General features: G+C 38.5%; 1 protein-coding gene across 1 annotated transcript in view; it reads left to right on the top strand.

Moving 5' to 3' along the window:
- Positions 1-731: 731 nt before the first annotated feature.
- Positions 732-14,710, top strand: part of LOC102217086 (SAM and SH3 domain-containing protein 1-like) — a 61,889-nt gene continuing 47,910 nt past the window's right edge. The window contains exon 1 of the mRNA XM_023352543.1: positions 732-1,891. Within this exon, the coding sequence (XP_023208311.1) occupies positions 1,427-1,891 (465 nt within the window). The 5' untranslated portion in view covers positions 732-1,426. The remainder of the gene's footprint in view (positions 1,892-14,710) is intronic.

Below are 14,710 nucleotides of genomic sequence, written 5' to 3'. Positions count from 1 at the left end.
TATGTAGTCAATCATTTTATTGATTGAGAAGTTCTTGACACTCTTCAGGTCACAGTTCCAGTTTTGGGCTGTTTTGTCCTAAAGAAAACAAACAAAAATACTACAAAACTTCTCATTTTCAAAGAAATTATATATTATTATATATATATATAAATTATATATTTATTTGCCTCACTTCTTCTGTGGTTAGATGTTAAACATTCACTCCCTCTGATATTTTTTAGACTTCATCATGTCACCTTTTAAGAAATGTCAGGTTTGACATGTATCTGAGTTAGATATATGTTTGGGCTCCCATGAAATTATTTCAAACCTCCTTTTATCCACAACTCATCAAACAGCTTCAACCATTTTTAAGAACTCTAAAAATTTGATTTTCTGCTTTTTTCATCTATCAGAAACACATTTCTCTGACTAAATCTGCCTGGGACAAGAATCGTTTTGGGCTCAAATGAATTCCCCTCATTAATTGGGAGACAAACCACACTTTGTGCTGTCATTGACCACTTTCTAGCCAAGTTCTGGCTGAATATTTAACCACTTCTTGAAACTAAGTGCAAATTCTTTTAATTTTCAACCCTTTGATTTGATGTTATAATTTTTTATCTTTATTTTATGTTATTGGATGCGCTTCTCAAACAGCCCTGCAGGTGGCAGCAGCGCCCGCCGTGCTCTCGTCATCCGGCCGGCGGGCAGGGAGCCTCATCTGTCGGGCAGCAGCAGCATCTTCACTCTGAACTGTCCGCACAAGCGGAGGGACAGGAAACTTAAAACGCCGCGTATGTGGAGAACAGACTGAACTAAGTGCGCTCTGCTCGCCTGGAGGTTTTTCTTTGTCTTGGTTTTGGGGGTTTTTTTAACGCTCTGTTTGTGACAGCAGCGACTTGTTTCGGCTCTGCCTTCGCTCTCTGCTCCGGATAAATGTTTGATGGAGCTCCGCGTCTTTCACCGCCGCGATGGATGAAACAAAGAGGCTGGACGCAGTCCCGGGGAAACGTTAACGCGGTTTGTTCCCGGATTGAGAGAAGGTATCAACTTTGAGGTAACTCATTAGTTGTAAATGGAAAAAGTCTGAAAGTAGAAGAACTTCGCTGTGCTGCCTAAGGATGCGGTCTCGCGCTTGTTCTTACCGTGAATTTGCCTCATTTGTACACTTTTACGTGACGTCACAGGTGGAGGTCATTAAAGCCTGAACCTTCAGCTGGGTTCATGGCCTGATAATTTCAGGTAGCGCCTTTTTTTTTTTTTTAATTCCCTGAATGCTTCAAACATGAGTTACCTGTGCTTTCTGAAACTTACCAGCAGATGTGCCTAATTTGGAGAGCTGAACCTGGTTCTGTTTGTGCTGCATGGACCACTCGGCTGCACTGCCAAGGGGGAGATGATGAGTATGAATTAAATTAGCCCTTGTTAATTCTGCCCTAAGATGAGCCAGGGGGCAAACCTCGTCCTCCAGTGGCTCTCGAAGCTCCACCTGGCCCAGTACGTCGAGTCTTTCCTTGACAACGGCTACGACGACCTAGAAGTCTGCAAGCAGATCGGAGAGCCGGATCTGGACGCGATCGGCGTCCAAGTCCAGTACCACAGGCACCGGCTCCTCACAGCCGTGCAGGAACTCATAGAGGAGGACAGAAGGAGAGCACCTGGCTACTATTTCACCTTGGAGCCTCTGGAGGCTTCTGCTTGTCACCACTCTGACAGAGTGCGTGACCCGGGGTCACACGCGCAGACCACAGCCGTACACCAGGCCTCCTGTCCCGGAAACCACAACCGGAGATTCACAGACTGCAACGACTTTGTGACTTACCCCAAGCTGAAGCTGAAGGTGCTGATAAGAGACAAGCTGGCAAAAGACGGCATCAACCTGGGACAAGCACCTTACACCCACAAGGTAGGGAACTGTCACCCCGTGTGTTTCGCTCTTTGCTCAGGCTGGATGCTGGCTGGTCTGAAGCTGTCTCTTTGAGTTTAATATGCTCACTTTGCTGTGTGTGTGATGAAGAGTGTGACGAATTCCTTTGATGCTGCTGACGTCCATTGATTCCTCTTTAGGGCTCTTGGGGATGCGTTGTTGATTCACCGCAATGCTAATGTACTCAGTCTTTTTAAATTAGGCTTTACTGACTTGATTTATTTGCAAATTTACACTCCCTTCTGATCTTTCCTGCAGATTTTTTAGATGGAAGTAAACCCACTTCCTGCAACAACAACCCTCTTAGGGGTTTTTTTGGTGCAAGAAACGATTTAGAAACTATTAAAATCTTGAAAAGGTTCGACTTGTTGCATTCTGTGCGCGAACATGCAGAACATTGATGGTCTTGTTGAACATAAGCCGATATGGTATGGTTGATTACGGGCAAGTTTTTAGTCAAAACTCTAAATATACTATCTTAAATTTTCCTTCTCTAGCAGGATTTTTAGTATGACTCATGAGTTATTACTTTTGTTAATTTGAGCTGTGATTGAATTACTGTTGTTTTAGTTTAGGTCCTTGGTGTTCAAATGTTTTGCCTCAAAGTCTGCAAGCTCTGGAAATATGTGGGTTGTTTTTTTTTTTCTTTCAGTTTCAGTAGGAACCGGGAAGTTGCATAGAAGTTGAAGTTTTAATGCAAGTTTAAATATGAGAACGTTTTACGATTCTCAATAATTTCACAAGGCTGTGTTTCCGTTAACTATATAATTGCACAAGTTGGAATTACAAAAAGAAATTAGCTTAACCCTCCTGTTATGTTGCGGGTCAAATTTACCCGTTTTAAAGTTTAAATTTTTTTTTTTAAGTAGTTGGAAGTATTTTTTTGCATGAAACTTTTTCTATTTGTCTTAATAGGTGCACGCTACATATAAATTGAACATTTATTTATTTCACACATTTGTACCAACCCCTAGGTCTACTTTTTACATAGATACTGTTTGGGTCAATTTGACCCGGCAGTCAGGTTAAAGTGCAAAAACAGGTTTAAAAAATTTCCATTTCTATATGTTTCCTTGCAGCTATGAACCACATTTCACCCCACACACACAATCACAACACACCACCACACACATTTATGCACACCAAGACACACACAAGCCCACTTTCTCACTCTTCTCTTTACTTCACTAGGAAACTGCGAGAAAGCAGGTGTTCACAAAACTTTTGATGGGAATCTTTTCTGTTCCTGTGGACTAACTCCACCCACACTGAGTGGACACTCGGCAGAAGTGGAGGAAAACATAAATACTCTCTGCATGACTCATTTATCTTGATTTTAATCAATGGGTCAATTTGACCCTGAACAGTATGTGTGTCTCAAATTCAATTATAAAGATCACCCATTGAAAAAAAAAAAGTGTAATATAAAAATATTTACCAAAGATCAATTTAAAGAAAATTATTGTTTTTTTGTGTGTCTAGGTTTTTTTCAGTGAGTAAGTTGTCGTCATTGATCCTTAATTTCTGAGAAATAATTAAACATCATTGCACAAATATTGATTGAAATTGTTAGTGTTGGAGTTAATAATCAGATACAAAAATGTTTTGGAGGAATTTTTGGGTTTTTGACACTATTGCATGATTAAACACTCCCTGGGTCAAATTGACCAACGAACATTATTGCTGTACCTCAGAAACGAAGTTTAATGGAAACTTTCAAATTTTGAAACAACTCACTGATAAAAAGTTTGTCAGCATGAGGTGGTTTTTCGGCTTTATTGAAATTGGTGTATTTTGCAAAAAGGAAACACTTTTCTTTTTACATTACATGAGTAACGTAATCAACAACCGAATGTCGCTACTGACGGAAACGACAAAGAAAATCACAGGAACTGTTAGGAGGACGATGACATCACTTGTTTTTTTACCTTTTATGTCTTAAATTTAACATCTCCACCAGGATATTTTTGCTTATTTTAATTGTATGGATTTCTTTTAAATGTCCTGTGAGTAAATATATATTTGCCAATTTATCCATAACAACTTGAGCTTTCAATATCTAGCTAGTTATTTTCACAATTTACTGTCTATTGAGAGAGCGTCCCTCAGATTAATTTCATTCCCTGCTATGGTGGGAGAGAAATTACCATAATAACCCGATGTTTGTTGGAAAGCGCAACGTTTTCCCTTTCAGAAACCGTTGCAATTTTCCAGATAGCGCAACGTGTGGCGGAATTACGGTACTGCAAATTTGGCTGGATCGTCGCCGCTCCTTTTAGGACTCGGAGGGTTTAATGGCTTATCACTTAAACTTATTCTTGTGTGATTTTAATTGCGTCTCAAATTTAGTGGAAGTACCGCAATGTTGAAATTGTTTTTCTGGACATTAGCGGGGTACCAACAAAGTGTTTTACACACATTTGTCATGGAAACGCATCTACTGTTGTTCAGTAGTCATTGCAGATGGGTCAGCAGAACCAGGAGGTTTGTAGTCCAGGTCTGTATGTACGCTGTTGATCTTTCTTCCATCAACGATCCTCTGCTGAGCTAAACCCAGGCACTGTGAGGGTGTGTGCTTGTTTGTCTCGTCTGTTTCTGTGGTTTGGGCCTCTGATGAACTGTTGACCTGTTCATGGCCTGCTTCCCCCTCTTGACAGCTGCCATAGGTTTTATCCCCTGTGACCTCAAACAGGTTGCGTCTGGTATAGAAAAATGCATAGACGGCTTAGTGTGAGGAAAAATACTATAATCCACTGAAGGCTTTACACTATACTTAAAGCATAACCAGCAGCAATTTACAATTTGGTTGAAAACGGCAGGTGTTTGCTTTATGTGGACCATCTACTGAAAGTGTTTCTTGTGTCATGATCCACTTCCTGCAGGACCGGTTGGTTCGTGTAGATGCAGAGGATAGTTATTGGACTCAGGCTGTGATATACTCAATCTGTGGTCTTCCAGGTGAAAAGAGGAGCGACGGGTCTGACTTGTTTTCAGCAGAGTGTCTGTGACTCTGAGGAAGGCAGCACCGATTAAACTCTGGATGCTTCATCGGAGAAAATGGATGACGATCGTTGTAATCTGCCCAAAGTGTGTGTGTTTTGGCTGTACCGTACCTGACTGTCGGGATGAATCTTTACCAACTAGCCCCGTCATCTGTGACTAAAGAATATCTCTACATTTTCAGACTTTATGACTGGGCTGAACACGAAACGGGTTTTGTTCGCAATCAGACTGTAATGTCTTAGCACAGTTTTAACCAGAAATAAAACACATAACCCGTTTTGCTCCTGCTGTCTGACATTAAAGTATGTAAAACGTTTCCTGTTTTAGGTCAATTTTACCAAAATTTAAAAATTGTCAGATTCTTTTAGAGTGCAAAAACCCCCCCCATAATGTAGTATGAATTTAAATATTTAGGAAAACCCACTTGGCGATAATGCTTTGTACGCTACGAATAACCTAGTCAGCAACATTTGAGCTAAATGGATGCAAACCAGTGAGCATATTTCGAGGTAACAACCCGAACTCACTCTTTTCTTGTGTGACGACAGAATAAATCAAGACATGTTTTGATAAGTGTTCATATCGGCCCCAGATCAAAAATAATAATAATAATAATACACTTTATTATTTATGTAGCATCCTGCAGCAATGGATGCTGCAGGACCCAAAGTGTTTTACCAGATAAAACAAATAAATACAATAAATCAGAGCTCCATTAAAAAGACACAATTTAAAAATAAAAAAAAAAGTAAAATGAAATATAAGAATACTAAAAGTTAAACATATAAACCCCTCCAAAAGCAGAAGACGTTGTACAGCTGATAAGTGAGTGTTGATTCAAAATCTAACATGTTTGAAAAGCCGCTCAGCATGGAAGAAGCCATTTCAACAGAGATAAGACTAGTTTGCTGAAAGATGTGTGTGAGCAACGCGGTCTGCAAACCCGACTCGGTTACACCAGTTCTGTCCGGAGGAATGGACCAAACTTCCAGCAAACGGTCGTGACGCATGTGGGAGGACAAACGTAACTTTTAACTCCATCATGCAGCTTCAGAGGGAATTCTACCAGAAACTAAACAAATGCATGGAAACTGCTCAGTTTGAAGAGAGTAAAAGTAAAAAAAAGTCTCTAAGATGATGTCATTATTCTGGTATGTAGCAAATAGAGGTAACTTTGGTAATCCTGCGACCTTAAACTGGGAATGTTTAGTCTGCTTAATGTCACTGAGACAAGAAAAATATCAGGTTTCAGTTGTTTGTGCATTTCAGACCAGTCAGGCCAGATGTTGGTTCCTGTCAGACTGAAGTGGTGTGTCGTATTTCTGCTAATAATAAAGAGTATTTTGAGTGCCTGCAAAAACAATTCTTAGCTGTATGCCAAATGGTCTTGTTTGCCTTTGGTGAAAATTACCCACTTTGGCGTATTGGCCTGATTTTGATAATGAAAATTTAATTTCCATCTGCTGTGTGCGAGGCTTTAAAGCGGTTTCTGTTTTCTCTCCGCGCCGAATAGCTGTGGCCAATTTCTCGGTTAGAGGCGTGTGCAGCGGATGAAAGATTCAGGGGTTACTAACGACTAAGAGCAGAGGAACTTTCTAGTTGACTTTTGACCTTTTTGGAGGTCAAACAATGCATTTGAATAAATGCATTGTTAGATTTAAGCGCTTCTCTTCTAATCTTCTGAGATTGCTTCCACTGAGTGATCATCACTGACAAATTATTGGTGTCCAGCTTTGGTTCTCTTGCCTTCTGCTCTTAGCGTTTAGAGTGTCGGGTCGTCACTCATGCTTCCTTTCAGTGGGACACTAAATTGACCTCCTTCAGCCCGTGCGCTGAGACGACGCGTGCGGTCGTTTCATTCATTTTCATTGTGACCGAGTGTCGCGGTTGGACTCGGGAGTCAGTCGTCAGCGAGGAGGGACTTGAAGCCATCAGCTGGGATTGGTTGGCTGCACGTGAACAGCATTTTGAAGCAGTTTGACCTTTCAGGTTCACCAGATTCAGTCCATTAAAACGACTGCAGGTATGTAGGCCACCACTGCTATTTTTTAACCCCCTCCCAGTATAAGTACAGCAGCTTCAGGCTGAGCTGGGAAGATATTTTTACTTTGATTTGTACGAGGTTTTCACTGTCTGATTACCTTGAGGGGAAAATACACCAATGTGTTTTTAAAATCAAGAAAAAGAAAATAAACAACATAAAGGTTTTTGTATAAAACAGAGAAGCAAGCATTTTTTTACCTACTACTCCTAAAAAATACATGACATGCTTATTATAATTATTATGCCATTTTACTAATATTTATGTAAGGTTTGGACAATAATATATTCTTATAAGTTTTCTGTAAATTATCATCGTTTTCTGACAATTTTCCTGTGTTATTTAAAGAAAAATAAACATTTTGGCCGAATAAAATGTCTGAACAGTTTTGAAATGAGTTTGAATATAATAATATGTAAGATGCAAGACTTGCAGTAAACTCAGTGGAAGACTGTTGAGCCAAACTCCATTTTTTTTAACTAAAAAAATTAAACAGCATTTAGGTAAAGTGTAATCTTACTTCATAAGTTATTTTTTTCTAAAGCTGAAGAAAAACAAAGCTCACGTTAGTGACACCAGTGAACAAAATCTTTCTTGTGTAACGTCCTTCTAAACTCATTTATCTTTTCTTCAAAATACTGTTTTTCTGTTTTTCTATTTACAAAGTAAGCACAATTTTAACCTAAAATGAATAAAATTGCATGGTTAATATACAAAGCGTCATAAATTCCATAAAATAACAAAATGTAACAGGATTAAATTGCATTAAAAACGTGGGTTTGCCATTTATTTCTAAAGAGGTTTTAACTATGAGCTCTAGTTATTGAGCAGTTCACATCACACAGAAACAGGAAGCTGCAGCAGGCAATACATTCTCTCTTTCTCTGTTTTTTCACCTCGAGGATCAGTGTAAAGGGTGAAAAACTGAATTTGAATGCTCACAAAACGTAGATTTTTTTTTAATATATTGAATTCAAAGATTTTCCATCGTGACGAAACCTGTCTTACATTTGCCAGGCTCTGTCTTGTCCTCGGCTGTTGTCTGGGGTTCACTAATTGCTGAACTTTAATTTTCCTGTGCAGTCAAATGTGAGCACATGTAATGTAGCACTTTAAAAACACGCAGCAGATTCTTGTTGCCAATTCTTGATTCGTCAGTTCCTTTGGGAACATCCAGATTCTCCTGACAAAGAGTCCGTTAACAGATCAATATAATATGGCGCCCTCAGAAACTATGATTAATAGACTCTGCTCATGGTAATGGGATTCTTTCCTCTGTAGTTGGTAATTTGGTGATTAACTTCAATAAAACTCTAACTTTTTGTTTGTTACAAGTTCTATCAGTATCTTAATAAGCCTCAAAACCTCTGTCCATTGCTTTGCCTAAAGAAATTCCCCAGAATGGTGAATACATCTTTGTTGTTTGGAGGGTTTTTTTTGTGTTTCTGCTTTGCCAAAGCGTCAGAGGACAAGAAGGACCAGCAGGCCCCTATTGATACAAGAAACGAGGATCTGAATAGGACCTGACAAAACACAGGGTCTGCAGCCAGCAGCTGCCTTTGTCAACCAGAGCCTGAATGAGGCGGCGCTTGTTGAACGTAGTTGGTTTTAAAATACCAACTGTGAACATGTGTGTTGTGTGGCACAAAAGAAACAGGAAAAATGTAAATGAATGAAAGGAACGGCCTTTTAAACTACTTATAAAGTCTTTGTAGTGCAATAATACCCTGCAGGGTAAACGGTAAAACTTAGACTTTAAACAGTTGAGGAATGAACTTGGTTTTCATGAATTACACGATGCCAACGTGGACACAAACATGACCCAGTGAAAACCGCTAAGAGTTTTCAAAACATCTGTTGTTTGTGCTGTTTAAACATAAAATCAGGAGGGTGAAGATGCATCCAGGTCAAACCCGGTTTGACGAGAATCAACAATACAATGATAAATCAGGAGAGTTGGTTTCAAACATTACAACAGGGTTTCCCCCGGTGTATTATCAGCCTGGCGGGCCACCAGGCTTTACTTCCCCCACCAGGCTTTGTTGGTCTTTTTAAAAATTTTGTATTTTTTAAGACTTTATTGTTAGTGTTCAGGTGTTAATCTTCCAGTATTTCAATTGCACATAATATCAACTGATATTTTCAAATTTCCTGTCATCTTTAAACATTTCTTAGCTCAGAAACACGGTGGGACGCTGGATGAATGACTGTGCTAGCGCCCAACCACCGGGCTTAGCAAGTTTTCTGGGGGAAACCTTGTACAAACTGTATTTTAAACATCTTACAAATAATGGAAATATGTAGATTTCCTCACTTTGTAACCACATTCATAATGAAGAACGTTGTTTCACCATTACCTGGTAGTATGTACTATCTGTTTCCTGTTCAAAGAAAGATATTTTTGATATTGATGGCAGATAAAGCCTAAAATTGCACAATTCCAAATCATACCAAACTTATTCAAAAGGAAAAATTTAGAATGTAACCTCAAACATTTTAGATATTTTTTTTTAAAATTGCCAATTATGCACAAAGTTTCGTTGATTTATATGGGCTCTGTATCAGCCAGGGATTTTTTATTTTTTTAAAGACTGACTTATCTTTACTCTGTTCTTTTGTATATTCCTCACTTTGCCTTCCTTTACTGTCCTGAAAGAGCCGTCACATACAGTGCAGTACGCTGTAATTTCATTAATAAGCAAACCTGGTCATGCTTTAACCCTCTGTATGCAGGCTCTGTATCCGTTATCTCTGCCGTCATCCTGGCAGTGCGGTGTAGGGTAGGCCTACTTATGGACTTTATTGATGTGTCAGGGTGGATTAGGTCAAACCAGTAGACAATTACAGGAATGTGGCTGGATTATTGCTCTGATGGTGCTGAGGGGGGAGGACTGGTGGATGGACTGTGTGAGAGAGGTGGAGGGGGGGCAGAACTTAAAAGCTTAACTTGCTACAAACCTGCTTGTCATAAATGCTTTGGGTTTCAGAAAAACTTGTCTGATTGCTCTCCCTTTTAAAACAAATTGCACACGTCTGTATATGGATCTCTGTCATCGTACGCCAGCTACTTGGAATAATCCTGCCTAGCTCTTTTAGGACAGCATGTGTTTTTCACGCAGTCTGATGCATAATGTACAGCGAGGCTCAATCTCTGACCTATATTTGTGAATTTAAGATTAGAAATGTCCAGAGATTGTTCTGTGTATCTTTCCAGCTAATTTTCCTTGTAAAAGGATCTGATGTATTTTCCTTCAAGTGGAAATTATTCAGAGGAGCATAAAGCAAACCGTGCGAAGTGCATCAGTCTGACTAGCAGCACTATTTATCAAGCCTGGCTAAGATTCCTGATGTAGTTCAAGAAGTGGTGGACTCCATTGTTCTTGGATTCCTCTAAACAGCCTCCTTCTTTTTACCTGTGATGTTTTGACGTTTGTTTTTCTGTTGTCTTGGCTTTTACAAACTGAAATCGCAGCATGGTGAAGAAGAAATAACTATCAATACTTGACGGTCTTGAAACGGTTCTTAGCCGTATGTTTCGAATCCAAGTAAATCCACTTTATTTGAGCAATTTTAAAATGAATAAATTTTACTCATTTGCTTTACAATAAATACCTATATGATAACAAAAAGTTTGACTTAAAATAAGAAAATTATATGCAAGTAAAACCGTCAAAAATAAAAGCCAAGTAAAAATGAGAAATTACAACAATGACGAATTATCTGAAATCACTGACTGGATTTGTAAGAAAAAGAAACGGATTCCATAAGGGCATTAAGAATATTTTAGTAATCGAGTACTCTATTGATTATTATTGGGATTAATTGATTAATCTCTCTCTCTCTCGCTCTTTCTCTCAAAAAAAAAATGATAAAAACTCTGACAATTCGACGTTGTGCTGCTAGCACTTAGCAACAACTCGTAGGCGGAAGTGAGAGCGCTGCCCAACACAAGTAATGATCCGACGGAACATGATACGTTAAATAACAAAACTTATTTTAATGAAGCTACATTTTGCTCAAGGAATTTTAATAATCGAGGTACTGGACTCATTCGAGGAATCGTTACAGCCCTAGACTCCAGGCGTGAAAGTGTTTTGGTAAAAAGGGAACAGAGTGACTTCAATAAAAAGTTGCTTTCTGTGTGCTGCTGTCTAACTAGCGCTCCTGCACACTAATATACAGATATTCCATACGAGTCACTGAAGAAGCTACAAGATGTTGAAGCCTCGATTACAAGTTCTTCCTCTTACCCTTCGACTTGGATCATCTTCTAACTCTAGAAAGCAGGTGGAATAATTTCTGTAACATGACTTGAGGATGGGAGCTTTGGCCAAAACAAGCCATGTTTACGTCAGAGAGAATAAAAGTCCAACTCTTTTCTTTTATGTACTTACAATTTTAGTTGGCTGACGTGAGCTATTAATCTGTTAACCAGAAAGCTGCATCTCATCTTGCCGCTTTCCAAACGAGGATCAAAAGTCATGCATTTGGGATCCTTTACTTTCCTCTTCCAAGGTAAATGGATGTACAAGAGCTGGATGCAACATCAGTCTGCGGCTCGGAGGTCTTTGACAGTTGGTGCAATCCGGATTTGTCTGAAACCTAATGAGGCTCTACGTCGGCTCCAAACATTACCACAGATTTAGTGATTATGTGCCGTCTGTCTTCAGTAGAGGTCAAAATTCACATTTCTGACAAATATTGGCCAAGTTAAGCAGGTTGTTTCACCAGAAGTCACAGATGTTAAATCAGGATGGAAAACGGCTCACATGGTCGGCATTATTAACTGTATAGTCACAGCGTTTCATGGCCCCCTGTCAGAAACGTGGCATAAAACAGTAGAGCAGCAAGTTTATTGTACTGGTTTGTATTTTTGATTTGGTTTTTGAAAATATACTTTCTGGTTTTAGAGGGGGAAAAAAGGAAACTCAAGAACTGTTTCCTTTCTTCAAAATGAGATTCTCTTTATGAGACATAATATCTTTTTACACACATGTTCAATTTCAGCAATTTTATAACCTGGTAAAGGTCGGACCAGTTATGCATCAAAAGCCTCGACTTTCTTTTTATGCTAACTGTATAAGTCCTGCCAACAGTGAGTGGAAAAGAAGGCTATAGTTACTTTTCTATTTTAGAAGTGCAGCTATAATTTAACAAACTTTTATTGTTATGCATCATGTTTGTTTCTCATGACTGTATTCAGTAAATCAGCGTTTTTATTGAATTCTCATTTACAAGGATATGAAGTCATGCTTCAATTTGGAGTTTAATTCATGAAAACATCATGTCAAATGTTTTTTTTTTTTTTTGTGAGCAAAGCATTTATTAAGATTAATGAAACCGACAGTGAGATGATTTGATCATAATCTGGACACCAGAGGGAAAAATGTGGCTTTTTCCATCAACAGCCAGAGATTTTATAGCCTATTAGATTTTAAAATATAGGTCATATGTTGAATCTTATGGTTTGTTTGCATGCTCAGGCTCTATGCACATTAATAGTAATAAAACATGGCATATATTAGTAATGAGTGTCTCTTGATTTTTGTCACACAGCGAAACGACTGAATATGAGATTAATTGGTTTAAGCTGTTAAAGGTCCAGCTCTTCTAGCATATTTATTCACATTCAGAATAATGCTTCCTTTTTATTATTTTAGTGCTGTTGAAATGTAAATCACTTGTTCCATTTTACAGTTCACACCAAGACCATTTTAAAAAGGAACATCCATTTTGTGCATGTCATTTCTTATTAATCCCACTTGTCTGGTTTACAGTAGAAACAACCAGCAGACTAACAACCAAAAGAGACTTTTCCTGTTTTTTTTGTCTTGGATTTAGAAATTGAATCCAATCGGACATTTTTTCACACCTTTATACTGTCTGTTCAGTTTTAATATCTGCCTTTTGTTCTGGGGTCAATGAAAGGTCAGGGTGTGCTTTACTCTCTGACTCATTTGGCTTCCGCTTGACCTCGTTGTGTCCCATAATTCACCTGGAAAGAGGGACAAAAGGGGGAGGGAGGGTGCACAGGAATGAGGGAAATACTAACAAAGCATTCAGATGAAGTGGATCTGGTTAAACACTCAACTATGCAATCCGACCTGTGATGATTTCGAAAATGTCAGTGGCAACAACGCTGCCGATTAAGGACTCAACATAGAATTGACTGGAGCTCAAATGGTTTATCAATAAATAAATTCACCACAATTGATTGATTTAATGCATTTAGGATTATAAATAGCTGATAAATCAGTAATAGTTGCAGTTGTTTAGAGAAAAAAAAATCATACTTTGATATTTGTTTGTCATAAATTATGTTGAGGCCCAACTCTCTGTTGGTTTTCAAAAATGTAATTGCATGTTTTTAAAATCTCTTGCTTCTGAAAGGATCCTGCAGATATTTTCTGATGTTTTTACTAGTAGTTAAAATCTTTAATCAAGTTAATTGTAGGGTTTTATAATTCATTTATTGTAATCAATCAGAATTTCACTGAAATCTATGTACAGACAAAACAAGCAGTATTTTCAATTCAAAACCCCATTTTGCTGCTAAATTATCAAATAAATAGATATATGAGCTCAAAGATATTTATTGTTTTAATCTGTTATTTAGGTTATTCAGCCATCAGATTGTTAAAGTCATTCAGCTTTCAAGTGTTTCAGGAACATCATTGAAAAAATACATTGGAAAATAAAGTGATTTAAGGTGCAGCATATAACTTATTTAAAAAAAAAAGTTGTTTTACATGTTTGTTAAAGCTTTTACTATGTTGTGACAATATAGCATAAAAAATGATCTGAGGGAAAAAAATATCAAGCTCGCCTACCTTAAACAACCAATCAGAGCCAGGAGGAGGGTCTTGGCGCTGTCAATCAGTTTTTAACAAATATGTAAAAAACAGTTCCTTTTAATAAAAGTTACATACTGCAGGTTTAAATGTGTTAAAGCTTTTAACGTGTTAAAATCTATGTAATTAATTAATCAAAATTAAGTCCCGGTTTTGACCTCTCTGGTTTGTTTTGGCTCATCTTTGCCCTCCAAAGCCAAAGAATTACACTTATTGCTGCCTAGTGCACTATGATATTATTAATAATTAATCTACTTTAAAGATATAAATGTATGTGCATCTGAATGTATGCTGGCATTAATACTCAATTAGTAAATGCAGAGCTAATGTCTAAAGGCTTGTCTTTGTCTTTAAATGCCTATTTTTGCTTCAGATGCTTAGATTTAAAACAGATTTTTCATGTTTACATATTTGCTTTAAGTTTTATTGCTTTTCTTATGCTGTTTACGTGGGTCCGGCCAATAAGAGCAGTCGGGAAAATCACAACCAACTTCCTAAATCAGTCGCTCTGTTTGAGACCTTTTCGTGGGGTCAGCCCTGCTGCACAGAAGCTCGTTGGATGATCCCTGAGGCCGTTCAAGGTCTAGTTTGCATGTCTGTCCATTGAACGCAGAGCCGTGAAAGTTTCCCCTCGGATCCTTATCGTGGCCCTTCTTGTACAGCCACTCTGCAGATGAAGAGTTCACGACCTGCCCTGCATCTACGGCCTGTCCGTGCAAGTGAGCCTTCAGACCACACAGACAACATTGTACTTGACCTTTTAGCGAAGCTTTGGCTGTTCGAAGCAGAAACAAGCCAGGGGGACACACTTCTGTCCAACAGTGAATGCTATACGTTCTGATTGTGACCCATTTTCTGCTTGTTTCTGCAGCGGCTAAGACCTTCCTCCCCTTATGAAATTCA

Source organism: Xiphophorus maculatus, chromosome 19 (assembly GCF_002775205.1).
Source record: "Xiphophorus maculatus strain JP 163 A chromosome 19, X_maculatus-5.0-male, whole genome shotgun sequence".
NCBI classification, from domain to species: domain Eukaryota; kingdom Metazoa; phylum Chordata; class Actinopteri; order Cyprinodontiformes; family Poeciliidae; genus Xiphophorus; species Xiphophorus maculatus.
Note: the sequence above shows the minus strand (reverse complement) of the source record. Positions and strands in the feature narration are given on the sequence as shown.